Source organism: Rhinolophus hipposideros (genome assembly GCF_964194185.1).
Source record: "Rhinolophus hipposideros genome assembly, chromosome: 10".
NCBI lineage: Eukaryota > Metazoa > Chordata > Mammalia > Chiroptera > Rhinolophidae > Rhinolophus > Rhinolophus hipposideros.
Genome location: NC_138056.1, coordinates 21,799,297 through 21,821,276, shown reverse-complemented (window position 1 = coordinate 21,821,276; position 21,980 = coordinate 21,799,297). Strand labels below are relative to the sequence as shown.

General features: G+C 45.8%; 1 protein-coding gene across 2 annotated transcripts in view; it reads right to left on the bottom strand.

The window, feature by feature from the left end:
- Positions 1 to 21,980, bottom strand: part of PAMR1 (peptidase domain containing associated with muscle regeneration 1) — a 107,119-nt gene that overhangs the window by 64,124 nt on the left and 21,015 nt on the right. Inside the window, exon 1 of one of the 2 annotated variants that reach the window (XM_081063869.1) lies at positions 14,505 to 14,759. The exons of the other annotated variant lie outside the window; for it this stretch is intronic. Within the exon in view, the coding sequence (XP_080919995.1) occupies positions 14,505 to 14,577 (73 nt within the window). The 5' untranslated portion in view covers positions 14,578 to 14,759. Of the gene's footprint in view, positions 1 to 14,504; positions 14,760 to 21,980 lie in introns of those variants that run through there. 2 annotated transcript variants of the gene reach the window in all.

Here is a 21,980-nt window from a genome sequence, read left to right as displayed (position 1 = left end):
TGGAAAAGAAAAACCATCTGGCAAAATCTATAAGAGGAATCAGTTGGAAGCTCCAGAGGAACCCAGGCTATGAAACAGACTTAGTTTTGATTCGGTCTTCTTTTTTGCCCACTCTCCATTTCTAAAAGTTTTGCACAAAGATGATGATTGAAGCAGAAATAGGTCAGATATTTGAGGACGAAAGTGAAAGAAACCCAGGCAAGGATCCCCAACATGCTTTGTAGGCCCACGTCAACCAGTCTTAGCATCTGTGGTGGCTTCTAACCTCTTCAATTTCAGTTTAGTTTTCTATTTTCTGCCCCTAAATTTAGAAGTCTGACACAGAGTTGATCATTCTTAATTTGCCAAGTAGAGCCATTTAAAGAAACTATCACCCTCAACTTCTAGCCGCAGGTCCCTAAGAACATGTTAGCACCATAGAAAGGAAGCACTTGCATAATAAGGTAACCCCCACCACACACAAACACACCGCCCCACAAACGTGGGTGGACCAGCAAAGATCCTCCCCTCATACTGGCATTTGGGAATGAGTGACCTAGATCACCGTGACCTCGTCACTACCGAGGTTCTGTTTCCCCCATCACTCTGAGCCTCCCCAGGACAGACAACAGGACTTCATTAGCTGAGCTTTGCAGGATTCTGATGTTGGCTGGATGAAGTGAATGACTGCTAAAATCTAGATGAGAACTCAACGGGTACAAGTGAAGGAAAGCAGAAGAAAACACAAGAGTAAATCTTCATGATCTTGGATTGGGCAGTGGATTAATGCATATGACACCAAAAGCACGAACAACGAAAGGAAAACAGATACACTGCAAGGTTAATCCCCAAAGGCATTTCACCATTCTGTTCCTCAGTTTCCCCACAATGCTGAGAGCGTGGGGGAGTCGATGAATTCATTCTTTCATTCCACAAGTGTTTACTGAGCTCCACCAAGTACCAGGAGGGCGCTGGGCACTAGAATACAATGGAGAGAAAAACAGACACCATCTCTGGCTTCATGGAGCTCACAGTTTCGGAGTAGATGTTGGCTAAATAACCCCACAGACATCACTAACAATAATCACTAACTGTGATAAGGAAAATTGAGGATGTTATGAGAACAAATGAATGGTCATGCAGGGACATTACCACCAAAGGAAAGACCACTTCCCAGGAATACAGAGTGATGGAAGAGACAATGGTTTTAATGGTTCTGGGACTTGGCCATTTCCCCTCTGGTCTGGCAAATCCCTTCCTTTCTCCCCCACAGAGACAAGAAAATGCCTCCACAATACAAGTAAGAAATAGATAAATGAAATATTCTATGAGAAATATTTATAGTTGACCAGCTGAGGAGATTTAAAAATACAATAAGCCAACAAGAGCAATTTCCTGGACTTTCCCCCCTCCATTTATTAGAATTACATTTGCAGAAAGGGTACGTTGGCTTTAGCAGGACAAATCTCAGGAATTTCAATATGGTGCTAAAGGCCAGGGCCAGAAGCAAGGATTTAGAGAATCCCCAATAGTGGAAGTTAGTGAGAATGCTTTCATACATGTATGCTAAAGCACACTAGCATTTGTTTAGCTAAAGTGCTTTTATATTGCTCACGTAATTTAATCTTCAAAATAACTTGGTGAGGTAGGTAACACATTCTCTTTTAAGTTAAAATGATCTGCTCCAACCTCTTTACTTTACCGAAGAGGAAATGGGCTAAAGTAGGGGAAGAGGCAAAGAAAAATGCCAAAGAAGCTTTTTTAGGGAATTAACTCTGGAGGGAAACGGAGGCCCACAGAATTCCAGGCCTAGGGAGGAAGTGAACAAACCGGCTGCTTAGGGGGAAACAGGCCAGGACAACTTCTGGCTTCACCAGCTACTAGGGTTGAGCCAACTTGACTTTGCCCCCCATATTTAAGAACACATTCGTGCATCACTAATTCTTCCATTGGATAAAATATTTGTCTTTATAAAACACTACACATTTTAATAGAAAAGATTTCTTGTAAAAGTTTCAAAAAATAGAATCACAAATAAAGGAATAAACCGTATTTAGAAATAACCTTCATGTTTTGTTGTCTATTCTCTAAATTGTCTTCTTTCAGTGGATATACTCGCATATGTCCACATGTAGATATGGATAAACATGTGCACACAGTCATCATACCTCTCAAAACTGGTAACATATTGTGCTTTAAAAATTGCTTTTCATCTTTACGCAGCTCATGGACATTTTCTCTTCACATTGAGCGGTCTTCAAAAGTGATTTTAAATTGCTGCATAATTAACCTATGTGTACAAAAGCTCCTCTCCCAATAATTTGGGATTGGTTAGACAAGTCATCGAGAGAGTTGCAAAGGATTTTGGTACCACAGCCTTTGCTCAAGCCCTTCTCTCAGTTGCCGAGCTCGGGGCAGCCACCCTCGTGTCTCCTATCCAGATGGGAGAGTCTAGTCATATTAGTCCAGCTCTGGTTCTTCTAGAATTGACTTTGGAGAACGTAAGACACTGAACCTCTTAGCTCTGTTTTATAAATGGGAAGACCAAGGCAATGACAACAATGCTGACCGACAGGCGCAGGTGCAGCGTGTGGTGAACAAACGAATAAGTGAGTTGAAGGAAGTTGGCTGTCATCACCATCCTCATCACTTTGCACAGCCCCTCATCAGCCTGACAGTTTGTGGGAAGGCTACCCAGTACCGAACTATTTCTATTGCTGACAAGATGAAGAACATGTTATCCCCCAAACAGCAAGGGCTTAACTCCACAAAATGGCAGGGAAGCAATTGTGTCCCCTTAGTATAGTCTCCAAGTGCCATGTTTTCAGCACTAGATTTTAAGGAAATACGTTCGCATGACGGCTGTTAAGGTCAATCGGAAAAACTCAGAGGATTCTTTATGAAAACAAAGGTCAGCCTGTTCCATGCATGACTGAAACATCAGTTGTCAGACTGCAGGCGCAGGCTGAGACCACCCCAGATGGTGGCAATGAAAGGCACTTTTATCATGTGCTCTCTCCTCCTTGATGTTAAAAATCTGCCTTTGCATCTACCGAAAACCCCATAGCCCTCCCATCTAACCACATTTAATTAAAATTTCTACTGAGTTTTTGACTGTCCTGCATTTTATAAATGAGACCAGAGGGAGAAAAAAAAAAGACATATGAATCAGAGAGATACATAACTAGGCAGCGTGGGCTCGTCTCAGCCCCACTCACTCCCCCACCTCTTCTTCTGCTATATTAATATCTAACCAGCACGCAACATTCCTGACTACCTAAGGGTCTGACTGGGCACTCCAGGGCGGCCAATGACAGACCAGCAAATCCTAGGCAGGAATGACTGTGACACAGGGGTGATGGAATAATTACTGGGGCCCTTGGTGACTTTTTACCTCTTCCAGAACCTTCCCATCACAAAGTGAAACTCAGTCCCAGCCTGGCTAGAGTCTCAACCTCAGTGACGTCAGTCTTCCCCTTCACACAGCTTCTCTTGTTGATGAGATCATGGTAGTGGGAGAGTCAAGCCTTCATCACCTCTCCTTTGGGTAGGAGGAGGGATAAAACTTTCAATGGACTCCCTGGAAATCAGGTTTTCAGGCACGTGTACATTGGCGACGGGGAGGAGGCAAAACACAGTATGTCCATCCTCATCCTCTGTTAGGGACATTGCTCCACACGGTGGCTCTTCCTTCATCCCCCTCTACTGCCTGGGTGCCAGCACCCACAGGGAATGTACGTAAGCCCTTGGTGTATGCCAGCTCGTTGAATCCTCACAGTCCCCCTTCAAAGTATTATTTTCTTCATTGAGCAGATGAGGAAACTGAGGAAGAGAGAGGGTAAATAAATTGCCCCAGATGGCACAGAGTTTAGGTGAAAGAAGAGAGATCAGAACCCAGTTCTGTCTGGGGCCAAGGTCTTGCTCCTTCCAATACTACATTGATTCTACAGAGTTCACCTCTCTGACTTTCCCAATGAAGAGTGCAGCACTGGGGAAGTGCTTGGGAATCAAACCACCCAGATTTTAATCCTGAATCTGTCCCTCTTTTACGACGTTAGACAATCACAGACAAGACATCCTAGTGCAGATTTGCCCCCAAACTCAAGAGGATGGACGTAGACTGATGGGGTTCTAGTCAGTGCAGTTGAGGACAGCCATGAGCATAAAGGGTATTGGGAGAAAACCCACAGATTTGTCAAGACATCACCATTATTCTCGGCAGAATAAAAAAAGCCATCTCATGTCTGCCTAAGACGCAAGTGGCTAAGGGAGCAAAGTGGGTGAGTAATAATGTCTCCTGCAGAGGCCCCCACACGGGGCATTTTCAAGCAGCCTGCTCATGTCTTTGTCAGGCGTTCTATGTTCCTCCCCCTTGCTTCTAGACTTCCTAGTCTCACTTTTCTAATACCCCCTCTTTAGATACCTACTTAAATAGTACACACCTCACATCCTGCTGCTTCTCTTCTAGAAATAGAAATTCTACATCCATGGCCAAAGGGAACAAAATCCAAACTCTAGCAGCTTGGAAGGATCCCCTAATGCCGTTATCCTCAACAACTGTGCTGCTGGAAATCCTTGAACGACAGCTGCTTCTGGGTTATTTCAAATGCTGGAATATGAGCTAACTAGATTTTATATTTATTAGCATCGGCTACTAAAAAGGAGAATTTAATAATGCATCTAAAAGGACTTGGCAATAGAACTCGGCAAATATTATATCAAGCATTAAAATGCCTAAGTTAAAAACAATAACACTTAAGCTGTACCCTAAAAATCCAATCTGGATTTCCCCAGATCCAAGAATTCTACAAACTAACCCACCTGCTCCCTGATCTTCCACACTTTTACCAACTTCTTTCTGACTCAGAGTATGTCAAGGCTACACGGGGGTCCTGGTCGACCACTTTACCTTTTTGTCAAAAGCTTCTGAGTTTGTGTTACCATCTTCACAACCAGGTTCACTGATGCCAGGCAGAAGCCAGATTTTCCTTCCGCCAAAGGCAGCTGGCCAACAGATGTAAAGTGTGGAGCGACACGGAGTGAGGGTGATGTGTCTAAAATGGTATGTCTGATGGTTCACTAAGCCCCAAGCTGGCAGCAGCTTCAGGCAGGCTAGCCCTCGTTATAGTCACCTCCTCCAGCTCTGCAGGCTAGAACAAGATGAAGGGGGACTTCTTTTTTTTGCCTGAGGATTCCTGGCTGGTTCCACCCTTGAATCAATAACAGGTGTCATGAGCAACACTTCGTGTTTGGGAGGAAACATCATTGACCCAGAATCACCTACTATGCAAAGCACATCTCCTCAGCCCCTGCAAGAATCTACCACTGGCCATATTTCAAACACAGAGAAACAGACACAGGTCATGGAAGGCATTTCCCCTAAGGCTGGAAGGTTGATGCATGATAAAACCAAGGGGAGAAAGCAAGTCTCCAAGAGATGAACCTATGGTGAATCTTTAGGGATTTATTTTTGTCTGACATAGTCACAGATGAATAGGGCTAGGGCTACGGACCAAGCTGAAGTTGGCCTCAAGTGGTCCGTGTAACTTGCATTCTAGTATATACAGGGCACCCAGTATTTCTGTTCTCAATTCCTCGAGAAACTTGTGCTAGTGGGGAAAACAGCAGAAAGGCGAGGAGCAGAAAATGACTGTACTTTCCTGAGTACTCCCTTTTTGTAAGGCATTATACTAAGCATTTTACATAGATCACCTCATTTAACACCTGTGATAAACCTGTAACTAGGTCACTATCATACTCAGTCTGCAGGTTGGAAGATGATAAGGCCAAGTTAGAAGAGATTAAGTAACTTGCCCAGGAAAACCAACCATAAATGACAGAGCCAGAATTCAAACCCTGGCCCATATTTTAAAACAGAATACTCTATACCCCATGTATATACATATTCATACATATACACACATAAATATATACATGCCCACATCTACAATTTTATTCTTCTATGTACATGTGTATTCAAACTTGAACATATCCATACCAAGACATCTGTATCAAAGATGAATTCCGTAAATATGACAAGTGAGGGCTGAATCTTCGCTGACAAGCCCATGGGTCACCCAAGTCTACTTAGGCTGGATTCCCTTTAAAGGAACAGCCGATTTTATTCCTCACCCATTGCTACTGTAGCCAGCCAATCTGAAACAAGTCTGGGCAGAGAAAGGAGGCAAGCAACGCTAGGGCCAAGGAGAAGTCGTGTTGCATGACAACAGGAACAATATTTAACAAACGCAGGAATAAGTAGTTCTGAGCAACAGCAAACAAGGGGTTGATGAACAGCTTGAACTCACATGCAATCTCCAAGGGATACAACCCCAGTGTAAACAGCCCTGACCACTTCCGGGTTGTACAAATCAAGGTCATGGTAACTGGGCTATACCAGAACTGGCAAACATGAGGGTAAATAACAAGGGATTGGAGACATGGTGTGTGTGTGTGTCTGTGTATGTTAGAGGGGTAAGGGAAAGGGAGAGGGTACTTGGTGATGAACGAACCTTGAACTCAGTGCCCCAAGAGACTAGAAGCATGCTCAAATATTCTCCTTATTTTTTGAAGAGGAAACAATGTGACTGTCTAGTTAGGATACAATCTAGTTAGGAAATCAAGTCACAGCTCTTCTCGCTCCCCAGAACTGCCACATCACCATGAGTGCTCATTAATCAAATTCACACCTCAGTTTATCCAATGATCACAGAGCAACCACATTACTTTAAGCAACTTGAATACAAGAAATGAGTTTTCTCAATGAATCATGCAGGTCCATGCTGCCGAGGACTTTTCTCACAGAAACATGGATAGGACCATCTCCACGGTTCTTTCAACATCTCAACAAGTGTTCAATGACAAGGACGCCAGACTTCCTGCCTGTGTCTCAGCAGAAGTCTGAACAGAAGCCCAGGTTCTATAGATTTTCAAATTCCCTTCTTACCCTATCCTCTGTAACAGTGAGATCCTCTTCAATGTTTTATTCATTATGGACAAGAGACCAGAGTTTTCCAAACTGTAGTCCATGGAGCAATAATTCCACTGGATGGTATAAGGTATTACGTGAAAAAAAGGTTCTGTGGCCAAACAACTTTATATAATGCTAATAATAGCTTGCTTTATCACAGGGCTTTTCAGAGTCTGTAATATACTGCGTACACAGGTAATCTCCACATCCCCCAGACTTAGTTCATCATAACATCCTACGCTTGTTTGCTTATCTTTGTAGAATAAGTCCCAGAATTGTATTCCATGAAACCTGCTTTGAGAAATGCCGGGCTTGACCATACGCTCTCTCAGCAGATTGCAAGTGCCTTATGGAAAAGGACTTTGTCTTATTCATCATGGCATCTCCAGCACCTAGGATCATGCATGCCTGGCACACGGTAGGTGCCTAATAAAGTTTGCTAAATAAATACATGAATGTGGACGTGTGAGGCCCATGTGAATCCTAGGATAAGGCTATTTGTGACAAAAAACTGATGTTAGAAATGTCTCTATTTTAGAGTCTACCTTTTAGAGTCTCTATTTTGCCATGTGGGGAATCCACTGGGTCCATTGCTGCTGACTATTTTTGTTCATTGCAGTTTGTGTCTCATTTTCATAAAGGCTTGGGATGCTCACTGGTTCCGTTCTACCAGTGAGTCGGCCAGGGGAGCCAGGCTTGTACAGAAGGGAGATCAAACCCATGTAGAAGCAGGCAGTCAACCACAAAGCCAGGTCAAGAACTCCTGCAACCAAGAGTCTTTACATCAGCCAAGCCGTCCCTTCTGCTTGCATCCAGGTAAGCCAAGGGTATGTTGGAAAATCCAGGCGTAGATGTTGCCTGCTAGAGGCCAAGCTCGGGCAACCTGTCCTAGGACATCTCACGTGTTCTCCACCATCACTGTGGGGGGTCCCACATACGGGGCACTAACTGATCATCTTCCAAGCAATCTTGTGAAGTAAATGACTTGGAACTGGGTTTGGAAAACATTGACACTTTCCTCCGAGTCCTCAAACAATTCACTTGATTTGAAGCATGAACTGGGTCACAATCCCATCTCCACCCAGTGGTTTTCCATTACACTGGTCGGAAATTTTTTTCAACGGGTCACGAATTCATCTTATGAAGACGAATGCCATGTCTCCCCATAAACTAAAGTTGCCTGAACCTTGTCCTCACTCTGTTCTTGCAGCAGCAGCTCTGGTTTTCCAATCACCAGACCAACTGACCAGATTTCTACTTGCACAGATACTTGCTGCCAAACCACTAACTCAACCATCTGAAACAGCCAGAACCTCAGAGAAGGCAATGATGGAGATGTCCACATTACAAGAATAAAGGGATTGCCCCAAATCCAGAGGCAGAAGGGTAACAGAAATAGGTGTCTTCATTTGCTGCTCAGTCAGGGGAGCACTTCTCTTAACGTAACCACTTAACGTAAGAGCCAGGACACTGGCGTCTGGGAGATAGTAAATCTTCATTCAAGGTAGAAATGAACTGGTTAAAACCCATCTTATTATTAATGGAGAGGGATCACATCTCCATTCTCTGCAATATCCATCAACTGTGTCATGCCAAAAAAAGGAAAAAAAAATGCTTCTCTTTCCTGATTCCAGGCCTGCTCTTCCTGTTCCATCGCCTAAGAGTTTATACATTGATGATCTTGACAGAATAAATCCATAAAGGAGAGCAGGGCTACACAGTGTCGGGGCCAGACTTGAAACATGTGTCATCCTTAATACTATCCCTGAGCAAACAGACACATGATTTTGATTTAAGTGTTTGACCATGGCATAAAGAAATTCTCACTTCCCACGTCTAATCAGAGTGAGATGCATGATCCTGTGGACAGCTATCCCAGAAAGTGGTTGGATTTTCTGTCTGCTTAACTCTCCTGTTTCCTTTAGGGAATAGCTCCTCTTGGGTTCCATGAGTTGATGTCTCTCTCCTTTCTCCCACATCCACTCTACCTCTACAGCAGGGAGCACATGACCTTACTTAGGCCATGTTAAGTACTTGGAATGTCCAAAGGATAACCCGTTTCTTTACTAACACCATGGTCTCTTAGGATATGGCCAAAATACAGCCAGCAGATCTACCCTAGTTGGACCCACTGCTTACTATGGGAGTGTTGTATAGTGTTTCAGGGCATATGTTATGGAGTCAGACTGTCTGGGTTCAAAACACGACGTCCAGCTTTGTGACCTGGGCAAGTACTGAACCTCTCCCTGGCTAAGTTCCTTCATGTGTGAACTGGGGATCATACCACTACTACCTACCTCCTCGGTTTGTTGTGATGATTAAATAATACATGTAAATCATATGGAAGAGTACAAACACAATAAATTACTTCAGATGGGTCCCTTAGGTATGATAGGAGCCCCCTTCAAAGAGGCTTCCACTGTTGGTTTTTCCACCATCCAGGGGGAAGAATTTTATGAGCAATGAACCCCTACCTACTCCACTCTCAAATCACATGAGCTCCACGTCTGTCTCACCAGTAACTGCAACCAAGAAAAATGAAAGGAGTAGAGTCGGGCAGGGAGTAGAAGTAGTAAGTCCTATTGATTGAAAAAGTGGAATATTTCCAGGCAACTCTAATTTTCTGCCTTCCTTGAGTGGTTTTGTTTACAAGTATGAGGTTTGGGTTTTTTCTCCTACATTTTTACTTCTGTCTCTCCAGTATAAACCTCATGTTTTGGCCCAGAGCTTGTGATAACTGACAAACAGACTTCTTTAAACATAGACCAAGCTTGGAATCTGACAAACTTTCTGCCATTGATCTGGTAGCTTTCAAAGGTCTGGCTGGCCTCTGTGTCCTCTGCCCTAGCGTTCGGGAACAAGAAACTATAAACGCTGAATTTCCCTCCCCTTTAAAGTAAAATAAGAGAAGAGGGATCTGGGCTCTTGCGACTTTCAAATACCTGCAGAGTGGGGGTGACAGGTCCTCCCACATGAGGGGGGAGCAGGGTATAACCTTCCCTCATTTATCATTGGAATGGCACTTTTTCCAATTTGCCAAACCAAATGCAGCTTCGAAAGCTGGTCTCAGAGGAGGCAGGTAGAGAAGTTTTCTTTTGCATCAGGACTGGGCACCCCCCAGTGGAGCAGATGGAAATAATTTTCTCACTTAAGGCCAATCATTAAGTCCCACAGACACCATTATGTCAGCCTTTTCGCTCTAGCCAGTGTAACCCAGGTGTGAATAAGTTTAAGTCAAACCCACACTCCTTGCCCGTGGCATTCCAAAACCCTCCCTAGGACTTCTGGATATTTCCAAGGGACTTATATGCCCTAGATCACTACTGCTCTGGGCAACCATGTCCAAGGGTGATCTGTCCATAGCTTATTGGACATAACACCCAGCCTCACCCTCAGTTTCCACCAAAAGTTCCCTTGCACCAAAAGGCATTCATGAGAGTAAAACATTTTACCGAAGAGTTGGAGGTCACAGAGGTGAGATTACGTTCCGCAAAACATGCAAGTTCAAATATATTCATGTTCCTGCTTTTACAAGTCCTACTCAATCCTTAGGAGCTTTACTCACTTGCGTTTCTCCCCCTTTAGCACCTAGCCTTCCACCTTCTCTCTTTCACTCTTCCTTTCAGCTCTGTCCCTTTCCGGAATGGCGGTCAAAAACCTCAAATGCCAGTAGGGACAAGCAGGTAACATGCACGTGGGTTGAGAAGATGGGGTGTCGGGCCATAGGGAGGACCCAGGCAGCCTCAAAGCACTCAGGTTTAAAACATTTGTAAGCCCTGTGTCCTACTAAATACGTGCTTCTACCTTCAGCTCTACAGTGTCCCTCTTTGTCACAGCCAGCCAAGACAGAGTGCCACCCAAACTGGAGCTGGCGAGGCCTCTCTCCTCCACCCCCACATGTGTCCTGAAGCCTTGCCAAGATGAGCTGTGCGTCAGCATAATCAGTCTACCTGGTCCTTGTGTGAGCTGAAGTCGGCCTATACCAGGTGAGCTTGAGTTCAGGATCGTCTGGGCTTTCCCCGGGCTCGACTAATCGGTGCATTCTTCTTTATTATTATTGGGGCAAAACATAAGGAACAGAATTTACCATGTTAATCACTATTAAGGGTATAGTTCAGTTGCTCGTGCAACTCTCATCACCACGTATCTCCAGAACTTTCTCATTATCCCAAACTGAAACTCGAAGCCCATTAAACACTAACCTCTCCGTTCTTCCCTTCCCCCAGCCCCTGGTAACTATTCTACTTTCTGTCTCTATGAATTTGACCATTCTAAGTACCCCGTATAAGTGGAATCCTACAGTATTGGTCCTTTTGTGTCTGGCTTATTTCACTTAGAATAATGTCTTCAGGGTTCATCCATGTTGTACCATGCGTCAAAATTTCCTTCTTTTCTAAGACTGAGTAATATTCCATTGTGTGTATATGCTACATTTTGTTTATCTGTGGATGGACGTTGCGGGTTTCCACCTTTCATCTGTTGGGAATGCTTCTATGGACACTGGCTTACAAATATCTGTTCCAGTGCCTGCTTTTGCTTCTTTGGTGTGTCTACCCAGAAATGAAATTGCTGGATCAAGGGTTTAATTTTTATTTTTGAGGAGCTGTGCCTGTGTATCCTTGAACAGGTCACGGAACCTCTCTGAACCTCATCTGTAAAATGGGGAGAATAAGAGCACTACCTTGTTAGGCTAGACTGAGAATCCATGCACGTAAAGCATTGGGCTCAAAGACTGCGCACATCAAAAATCTCCATGGGTACTTCCCTGATTGGCCTCTGAATCTGAGGCAGTCAAAGTAAAGGATCTCTAAAATACCTCCCAGCTCCAAAAATCCATGATCCCACCATTAAATTATTTTCCTGTTGGAGAAGCCAGGAGTAGGGAAGAATATATATCAGGAGAACACTCCCTTCAGAGTCCCCACAAAAATCCACCCCTGCCAAGCAGAAGGCCCAATTTTCATAGCTCTCTCCTTGGAATTTGCCAACACATCCCATTAAAAACCAACATCTAATTTTTCTTGCCACTCCTTCCCCCTTCCTAGCTTTCCACATTCCCTTCCTCAGCTCATTCTCCTGCCCACGGAATATCTGTGCTTCGAATTATCTTCCCCAGTTGCCTGTATGTTCGTTCCCCACAAGCTAACGTCTATTGGAAGCAACACTTGCGAAGTTATCCATATTAAGGTTTCATTCCCAAGAGTCACATATTTTAAATGAGTTGTTCCTCTTGGGCAGAATCCTGCTGGCAGAGCTACGGCTATTTGGTGAAGTCAGTGGAGTTGGGTTTCTCCCTCACATGCTGTTTATGTTGGGTTATCACTTGGCCTCATGTCTGGATTCTCATCCTCCGACATGTGTCCCGTGCCGATGAGTAACAAAGACCTCCTGTGCCATCCCAGTGGATGTTTATATTTCACCAAATACTCATTTCAGAAAAGCAATTAGAGGAGATACCCTTCCAAGCGTCTCTTGACGGGGCCAGATTTAGATTCCAGCAGGGAGTCGACTCCCTCACTACTTAAAGGGATATTTTCCTTCTCCATGCTATTCCTCCGTCTTCCCTCTAATTGTGATAGCTCCGCAACTGAAATGCTCTTGCTAGACATGGGAAGTTGCTCTGCGTTCAGTCTGCAGCTTGGCTGCCAAGAAACCACGCACCCTCCCTTAAGCTTTTCCATAGCAGAAGGTAAAAGAGATTCTCAGATCAGGAACAAATGGGTTTCTCAGATCCTGGGCAAGGAGAAAGGGGCAGCTGACCTTTGTTTTGTAACTTTTATGGGTTTGAGCCATGTTACCTGCCACATCATAAAAGAAAAGAAGCAGGGGACTGTTGCTGCAGCCACGAGGAAACTCGTCCTCTGAGCCCTGGCTCTCTGGGAAGGAACCTGGCTCCTGTGCAGCTGGGCTGAGGCTTGGAGGTTAGGCTCCAAAAGGCAGAGATGGAGCAGGGAAGTCTTCATGCCAAGTCGTCACCTCCCTCATCCCCACCCCAGCAAGGATCTGGGTTTATGGGTTATCAGGCCCCTCATGGGGCTCTTCTTTCTTCATTAGTATCTTTGAGCTGCTCCAGATGAAGACAAAATTCAAAGGAAACACTCTCTCCAGCTGAGTCAATCACCAAGGAAGATTTCACGTGGAGCACACAGGCTATAGGAAGGTAGAAAGTATTGACCGGAGCACACAGGCTATAGGAAGGTAGAAAGTATTGACCGGAGTGAGGTTTTATTCAGGTATCTTGGCTTTTTGTTCATCACGAAGGGATGATGGTGGAGTTCCCCTTCTATATAGTAGGTTATTGCATTTAGCGCCCTCACCACCCCACGTAACCTGTTTCATTCTCAGGGAACTTGCCAGCTACCATGTTTCCCTGAAAATAAGACCTAGCTGGACCATCAGCTCTAATGTGTCTTTTGGAGCAAAAATTAATATAAGACCGGGTATTATATTATACCCAGTCTTATAGGAAAATAAGCCTGGGTCTTATGTTAATTTTTGCTTCAAGAGATGCATTAGAGTTGATGGTCCGGCTAGGTCTTATTTTTAGGGAAACATAGTAATTGCAGGAAAGGAGCAGCCCCCTCTCAGTCTGTAGAGCCCAGATGACAGGTAACTAACTAGCACAGGTGACAGGTAACCAACACAGAAGGGAGGCAGAAAAAGCTCACAAAAGTCCCTGATCCTACAAAAGCTGCCCTGTTTTGTCATATCTGCACATTGCAACCTGTTCTTACCTCCTGACACCTCATCCCTTGAGCCATATAAGGGATGGAGGCAAGGCAAGAAGTCCGTTTCCTTGCCTGCCAGTGAGCAATTACAAAACAAGCCTGCCAGTCACTAGCTTCTGCCCTCAGCTGGGCCGAGAGGCTCCCAGAAGCTCTGGGTCTGGTTTCAGCCTCATTTGCCCCAGGAGCCCATTTGACATGGGTTTGTGGCTCAGCAAATGACATGTGAAAAACACAGAAGCCAGAGCTCTTTCTAAACAAACACTGTGCATCCCAGAAACAACTTGCACTTTTAACCTTAGCTTTTTCTTCTTCTTTCTCTTTCTTATCATGAAGGAAGTGTACATATGCTGAGTGAGTAAATCTCCCATGCTGGGTGGGATCTGTCGTAGGGATACCACTTAAGATCTCACTCACCAGGAGGAGCAGCCTTCTGCAAGCCCTGCTTGCTGTGCATTTCTCTCCTTCCCACTCACCTCTGAGGCGGCTCTGGCCTGGGGAAACTTAGCTTTTACAAGTCAGAGTGGGTAACCCAGACTGGATAGATTCCTGGACGCAATTTTATGCTTTAAAAAGCTAAAACAAACAAACACATACACAAAACCCTGGAGCTGGTACCCCTTTCTGAAACAGTTCAGTCTCACAAGTTGGAATTGACAAAACCGTGTCACATTCTCAGGGAGGGCAGCAGGCGCTCCAGCAGTCCCCACCAAATCCTCAAGAGCATGTCCAGAAGCCCCCCACCCCACCCCAGCATCAACTCTTGGGATTTCCCAGTCCCACTCCCTACCAGACCCCAGCAGGGAGATGCCCCCCTACACTCACAGTACCTCTTGGCAAGGAGGAGATGAGTAGGAGCTGCAGGAAAGTGAGCCCCAACTGCGGCCACCAGCCCAGCTCCATCGTTCCCGCGGCGGGTACCAGGAGTGACTGCTGGGGAGGGACCTCGGGAGGCCGGCGGGCAGGCGGTTCTTACAGGGACCTCCCCAAGCCCCAGCTGAGCGGGAGCTCGGGTTTCAGCTCGCCAGGCTGTCCCATCCTCATCCAAGGGAACCACCTTAAGCGAGAGCGACGTCAGCCCAAACCTCTGCTCTCAGCTGTCTTAACCCTTGCGGGGCCTGGGGAGGCGTGGCCACGCAGGGAGGCTCGGGCTTTGGCTGGAACGGACACTTCAGGGCACGGCCCTGAAGACCAGCCCAGGTCAGGCTGAGCTACCTGGCCAGGTTGGGGGGGGCGGGCGGCAGGCAGGCCCCTGTATGGCTGGAAAGGGCAGAGGTACGCGGAGCCGTGGGGAGGTTCAGGTGCGGGCTGAAGCCCCAGAGACATTCCAACCCCCTCCGTCAGTAGCCTGGGATGGGAGCTCCCCTGCCAACCACAAGTAGCCTTGTGGGGAAGAGGCGCTGGGGATGGGAGGAGAAAGGGAGCCACCCTTCCCCCCTCCCATGAATGTCCCCAGGCTCTCCTTCCGCCTAAGCTCTCCTTCTCTGTGAGCTTTTGCTTCAGGTGATCAGTTTGGAAACCTTATCTTTTGCTTCTATAGGCATCTTCCCATGATGCCTGTTGTGGCGAGTCCAGCAGCACTAACAGCTCCTGTGCACAGGGTATAAAATTCTCTACAGGTTTGGATGTTTCTTAGGTGGACACCTTACATGTATTCACTCATTTATTCCTCACAATACACCTATCATCCCCATCTTACAGATAGGGAAACTGAGTCATTGAGAGTGCAATAGCTAATCCAAGGTCACACAGTGAGTACATGTCCGAGCCAGGGTTTGAACCCAGGCAGCTTGGGTCCAGAAACTATGGTCCTAGCCCTCAGGCTCTACTGTTTCTTAGGACGCTGTGTATACAGCATTTTATTTAACCATTATAATCACCATGTACAATAGATGGTATTGTCCACATAGTATGGATGCAGAAACCAAGACTCTGAGATTAAGTGACTTGCTCAGGGTCCCTTGGCTGAAGTGGCAGAGCAGGAGTCACACCCAAGTCTAACTCCCGGGAAGAGCTGGGGCTTCAGGCCATGCTTCGTCCCAGTTTGTACAATCAGGTGAAGAACCAAAATTGGGAGAAGTGACCATTCAGGCCTGCGGCAGTGGGGAAGTTTCCCTGGGCAGGGGAAGCTTGACCTGGGGCCTGGGGGAGACGGAAGAGGGAGGGAGACAGAGAGAGAGAGGGGGTGGGGGGAGAGAGAGGGAGAGGGAGGGAGAGGGAGAGAGAGAGAGAGAGAGAGAGAGAGAGAGAGAGAGAGAGAGAGAATAAGAGAGAGAGAGAGAGAGAGAGAGAGAATAAGAGAGAGAGAAAGAATCTCAATCCATGGAGGGAGTGAGGAAAACTTTCTAGAAGAAAAGACTGAATTTTGGCCAGTGCCACTAGGAAATAATGAGTATTTACATGTTTATATTACATGTTTATAGTTTTTGTTTGCCCTAAAGGATCCATAGCAACAGATACCATTTAAATGCATGTTAAACAGACACACACACACACACACACACACACACACACACACACACGCTCCAACCCAAGAGGAGAGACAATGTGCACAGTCGGGATGTGGCAGAGAGCAGGAAACAGGACGAGTGTGGCCAGGGTGATTAGATTCTATTCTATAGTTAATGGGGGACTCCGGAGTTTAGGAGCAGGGGGTGCTGGACCCAAAGCAAAGCCCGAGGAACAAAAGTCACCCTGGTATCCAGACTGAGGTGCAGCAGGGGCTAAGACTGGCACCGCGAAACACCTGGGGCTGTGGACAAAGGCCTGGAGTGAGGCGTGAGCGACGGGCATGGAAGGGAGAAAGCGATGGCAGAACCCTGGGGAAGGCAGACTCCCCAGGGCCCAGGACAGACTGGATGGGCAGGAGCGCCGATACAGGTGCTCCTCTGGGGGAGAAATTCCTGGAACCCAGCCGTGCTGCTGGGCTCACTGCACTGAGGTGACTGGGAGCAAGAATTCAACAGTCAGAGACCTGGGTTCGAATCCTTGATTCACCACTTCCTGACTGGCTTTAAGGAAGCTAACTCATTCTCTCAATCTCTGTTTTATCATCTGCCAAATGGAGCTAATAATCAAACCTACTTGGTTGACTGTTGAAAGAATTTGATGAGAATATGTAGAGAAGGCCCTTAGCATAGGGCCTAGCTCATCCTAAATACTCAATAAAGATGAATCATTATCTGTACTGTCTGTTGGAGACTCACCCCAAGGAAATCCCATGGTATGAGCCTACTTCCTCACCCTCAACTTCCCTATCCAGGTGAAATTTGTTTAAAACAAGCACCAAGAGTAGCCTTAAAAGTGGGGAAACACCAAAGGGCAGCATATCTAAGCAGAGGTTAGAAGAGGGGAGGTTTACTTTGCTGCTGGTCAACCAGCCCTAGTCTAGTCCTTTGGTGATGGGTGTGGGGAGGAGATGACTTAGTTTCCAAATAACTGGCTGTTAGAGTCTCTCAGGAGTGTTTCCACCATTAGCTGACATTACCACTTCCTTCTCCCCTTGTCTCCCCTCCCCCTATACACACACAATCCCCCCTGAGTTAATAAGACCCAGTAGCCTCTTCCCTACAGCAACTATACCCCCAATCGGGTGGGGCCCAGGTGATAAACTTCACTGCCTTCTCCCTAAAGAAGTCCCTCCAGCCAGGTAAGCCTGGACAGAAGCCCTCACTTCTATTCTTGGACTGCTCACAGGAGCAATTGGTCCCTGCTAGCTTATTGTCATGAATTTGAGTTTGCAAATTTCCTAGGGCTTTGGAACTTGAAAAGGAATTCTCAAAAAGGAATGAGACACATTTCTCTGGGGACCTCAAGGCAGTGATCAGATATCACCTTGTTGAACTTGACACACTTGGGCTGGGAGAGGAAGAGGAAAGTGACTATAACTGACACAGAAAGGTCATTAGTTTGCCTGAGGCCATACAGCCCTACACAAATTTTGATTTTCCTACACAACTTTAGCTTCCTCTCTCCCCATTATGGTCAACTCAGTTTTACATATTGATAAAATTTAGTGTTGCTCTAAATCGGGGGTTCTTAACCTGGGGTTCTTCACGAAGTCTGTTGGGAAGGAGTTTTTAGAGGGCCTTTGAACCTCTGGAAATTATATGCAAAAATTTTGCATGCATTTTTTGGAGTAAGAGGGAGCCATTACCTTTGTCAAAGTCTCAAGGAGATCTGCAGATTCCCAACCTTTTTTAGAATCACTGATCTTCATAAGCTGACATTGAAAAATTGGCCAAATATTTGTTGGATTGGCGGAAAGTGGTTTAGTATATAAAACTGTTGAGTCTAGGCTATAAACCGCACAATGGATATTTGGAGGACCCTCCCCCACCCCCGGTTTCTCTATTTCTGCCTTAAGAACACTTGCTCTGGATCACATTGCCTAGTGTTGAATCTAGCTGGACCACTTACTACCTTTGTATACCTGGGCAAGTTATTTCACCTCTGATGGCCTAAGTTTTCTCATCTGTTAAGTGGAAAGAAGAACAGTACCTAACGGCATAGGGTTGGAGTAAAGAGCACCAACGGTGCCTAAAATATACTATGCACTCCATAAGCTTTGTTGTTTTTATTATGGTTATCTCTCCCTCCTGCCATTACCTTCTACACCCATTTCTGGGAGGAATAAATCCCCAGAAAGGCTATGGGTGAAAAGGCAAAGTGCCATGCGGGGAAGTAGGGAATGATACCGGAACTTAAGAATTGTCTGCTTAAAATCAGTACTCAGAAATCCACAATTGGCTGTAGTAGATGGAGTCAGGCCACCCATTTAATTAACAAGTCACGATACCCACTAATTTTCTCATGAAAGGAGGAGGCACTCTAACAAAACCTGTACCTTTTTCAGTGCAACCAAGAAGGCTGGTTGTATGTGAATACACAGAAAGAAACAGCAGAGAAGTGTGTCTTATGAATACTAACAGCGTCCCATTCTCCAAGCTGTAACTTCTGCAGATCAGCAGCTGAGTAGCAACCACATAGTGAGTGGAAAGGGCTGGGGTAGAACTGGTCTTCAAACCCGAGAGAAGCATCCCAGACTGCTGGTTAACTAAGTTTGGTTTTCATCAGCTGCACAAAACACAAAGTTCAAGTCAAGCAGGGCCAGAGATGGAGAAGGGTAGGTCTATGGAAAAGATACAGGGCCCTTCTACCAGAGCCTGCTCTAACTGGCCCCACCATGGAAGTCTCCTGCTCTAATAAATACCTTCTGTTCACCTACACAACAAGCAATAATGTTCTGCCTCAAGGTCTGGCTCAGCTCCACTCTCTTTCCATGGGGAGCCAGGCAAGGGGGTAGGTGCATCTGTGGTTCTTTCTCTAGCCGCATTCTTCTTGCTCTATGTCATTCTTCATGCAAATGGCTGAAAGCCAGTGGGCCCCTCCTTCATAGTCAATGTGTTCCTGAATCACTTGGGGAAACCCGCTGTTGACTTCCATATGTCTATTGATAAACTTCAACTTAATACAGACAATAGTTTGGTGGTTACCAGAGGGTAAGTGTGTGGGGGGGTGGTAGATGAGGGTAAAAGGGATCAAATACATGGTGATAGAAGGAGAACTGACTCTGGGTGGTGAACATACAATGTGATAGATAGATGATGTATTACAGAATTGGACACCTGAAACCTATGTAATTTTACTAACAATTGTCACCGCAATTAACTTTAATTTTTTAAAAAAACGTAACGTTGTCAGCTAGGCAACTGAACTGCAAAGCACCACAAAGAACACTGGCAAAAAGAAATCTTACCATAAACCAAGTGGGTAGCTTAAGAGTTACACGAAGTTGAGCCCTTTAGGGTGGGGAAGGAAACAAAAGTAGAATAACTCCAAGAGAAGGCAATAGGGTATGGTGACACAAAGACACTGTGTATGAAATCAGGACTCCACTGTCTACCAGCTGTGTGAACTTGGGCACATTCACTGGCCCCTCCGAACTTCCATTTCCTCATCTGTAAAAAGGAGGTAATAGCTACCTTGTAATTTTGGTGAGAAGGTTAAAATGAGGCTGGCATACATTCTAGTGGCAGCTCAATGTTCTCTATTATTACACCAGTGAATAGCTAATCTTAGAGTTTTCCAAAAATTCTTCCTTCAGATATTTAACTGAAATAAAACTTAATAGGTACCATTTTCGTTGGGTCTGGTGATGTAAGTGAGGTCGCGTTCCTCTATCCATTTGAATCAAATGCACGTCTGAAAAAATATTGCCTTGCCAATTTATACTTCTAGTTGGAGGTCTAGGGAAAGAGTGTGCATTTCTCTGAAGATAAAGTGAGAAGCCTGTCCGGAGTGGGCCCTGTCCAGGTGTTAAAATACAAATCATTCTGACACTTTAAGTTAAAGACGGTAAGGAAGACTTTATTCAAGGGACCACGGCCATGGGGTGCTGCAGTAGGGGAATGAGGTTGGCCTCAGTTCTGAATACAATTAGGAAAAGGGGGAATTTCGAGCCAAGGAGTAGAGTGGGGGGTCAGTAGGTAGAAACCTCCTAAGAGGAAACATCAGGGGTAAAGGGGGTGTTCTGATAGGATTCTTGCTGAAGGCAGGCCAGGGTGATCGTCTGTCACCTGGGGGATGATGGGGTACGAGGAATTTGATCAGATATCAAGGGTAATCAGACCTCAGTGATGGAGGACTCGCTCGCAACTGACTTAGCAGGATTTTTGCTCTTGAGGAAAAGGCCCAAGCATAGGGCCTACGTGAGAAAAGGCTCCGAGAAGCTTGACTAACGTTCAGCTAAGGAGAGAGTGTTTGTCTGAAGCAGACTCGTAGCCACGGAGAACAAACTGGTGGGGGTTGCCAGAGGGGAGGGGCCTTGGGGAGCTGAGGGAAAAAGGTGAAGGGATTAAAAACTACAAATTGGTAGTTACAACACAGTCACGGGGAAGTAAAGTACAGCATAGGGAACAGAACCAATAATGTTGTTACACCTACGTATAATGTCAGATGGGTACTAATCGGGAGATCAGATCATAAATTGTACAAATGTCTAACCACTGTGCTATACACCTGAAGCTAGTAAAAATTAAATTGAATGTCAACTGTAACTGAAAAAAAATAAGTAAATAAAAAAAACCTTGATTGATGCAGGCAATCAAAAACAAAACAAAACAAAACAAACAAAAAAAAGGAGCGAGTGTTTGTCACAGGACTCAGAAAACCCCTGCATTGCACTGCGTGGTCAGTATTGCCACCTGTCCACGGCGAGAAACAAAATTCCGATACAAAGCAACTGGTCTCCTTCTATGCACCCTCCTTTTGTGTGCTAAAGGAGAAAGCACAAATACTTACTAGGTAAAAATCGTTCATTCATTTATCCAACACAACTTACTGCATATCTACTATGTGCCAGACACCCTTTCAGGTCCGTGGAGGATGGCTGTGAACAACACCTGTGTGTCCCTCACCTTGTGGGTGTCCAGACCAGGTAGCCATGAGATACTGAGCAAATGTGGTGAGCAACACAAGTGAGGACGGAAGGTCCTGGAAGCATGTAATGGGGGAAAAGGGGCAATCTTGTCTGAGGCTCAGAAAAGCTTCTCTGAGGAAGTGACATTGAACGTCAGGCCTGAAGAAAAACAGGAAAGGGAGAGTAGAGGTTGGTGATGAGAAGGGCTGTGTAATAAGGAGGCTGGCGATGCAGGCAGGCCTCGAAAACCAGGAACTTTACTCTGAGGACAACGGGAAACAATCTGAGGGCCAGCGAGTGGATCAGATTTGTGCCTCAGACTCAGCTCTCTGACTGCATCCTGCATCCCGCAGTGGTGAGAAGTGGCTTGATGTAGGAGGCTCAGAGGGGGTAAAAACGATGGGATCCATGATTCTGGTGTGTGTGGAGGACAGCAGTGAGAGAGAGAGAATCAGAGATGACTCCCAGTTGACGACCATGAGATGTTTGGGGGGAAGTCCACTGCAGTATGCTAGAGGAGGCCCCCTCATTCTCTCTCTCTACGCTGGGAGAAGCCAGCTACCATGCTGTGAGCAGCCCCAGGGAGGGTCTCAGACGGAAAGGACCTGCAGCTTCCTGACCACAGTCCCAGGAGTGAGCTTGGAAGCAAATTCTCCGGCCCTTCCTAGGTCTAACTTCTCTGCAATCTCATGGGAGTCCCCCAGCCAGAGCCACCCAGCTCAGCTGCTCCCAGAGTCGTGACCCACAGGAACTGGGCAAGAGGATACATTATGTTGTTTTAAGCTGCTACATTTGTTACACAGCAATAAATTACCAACACAAAAGGTTTCTGAATTGGGCAATCTGGGTTAGAGAAGACACTAAAACTGTCCCTACCCTGGTAAAC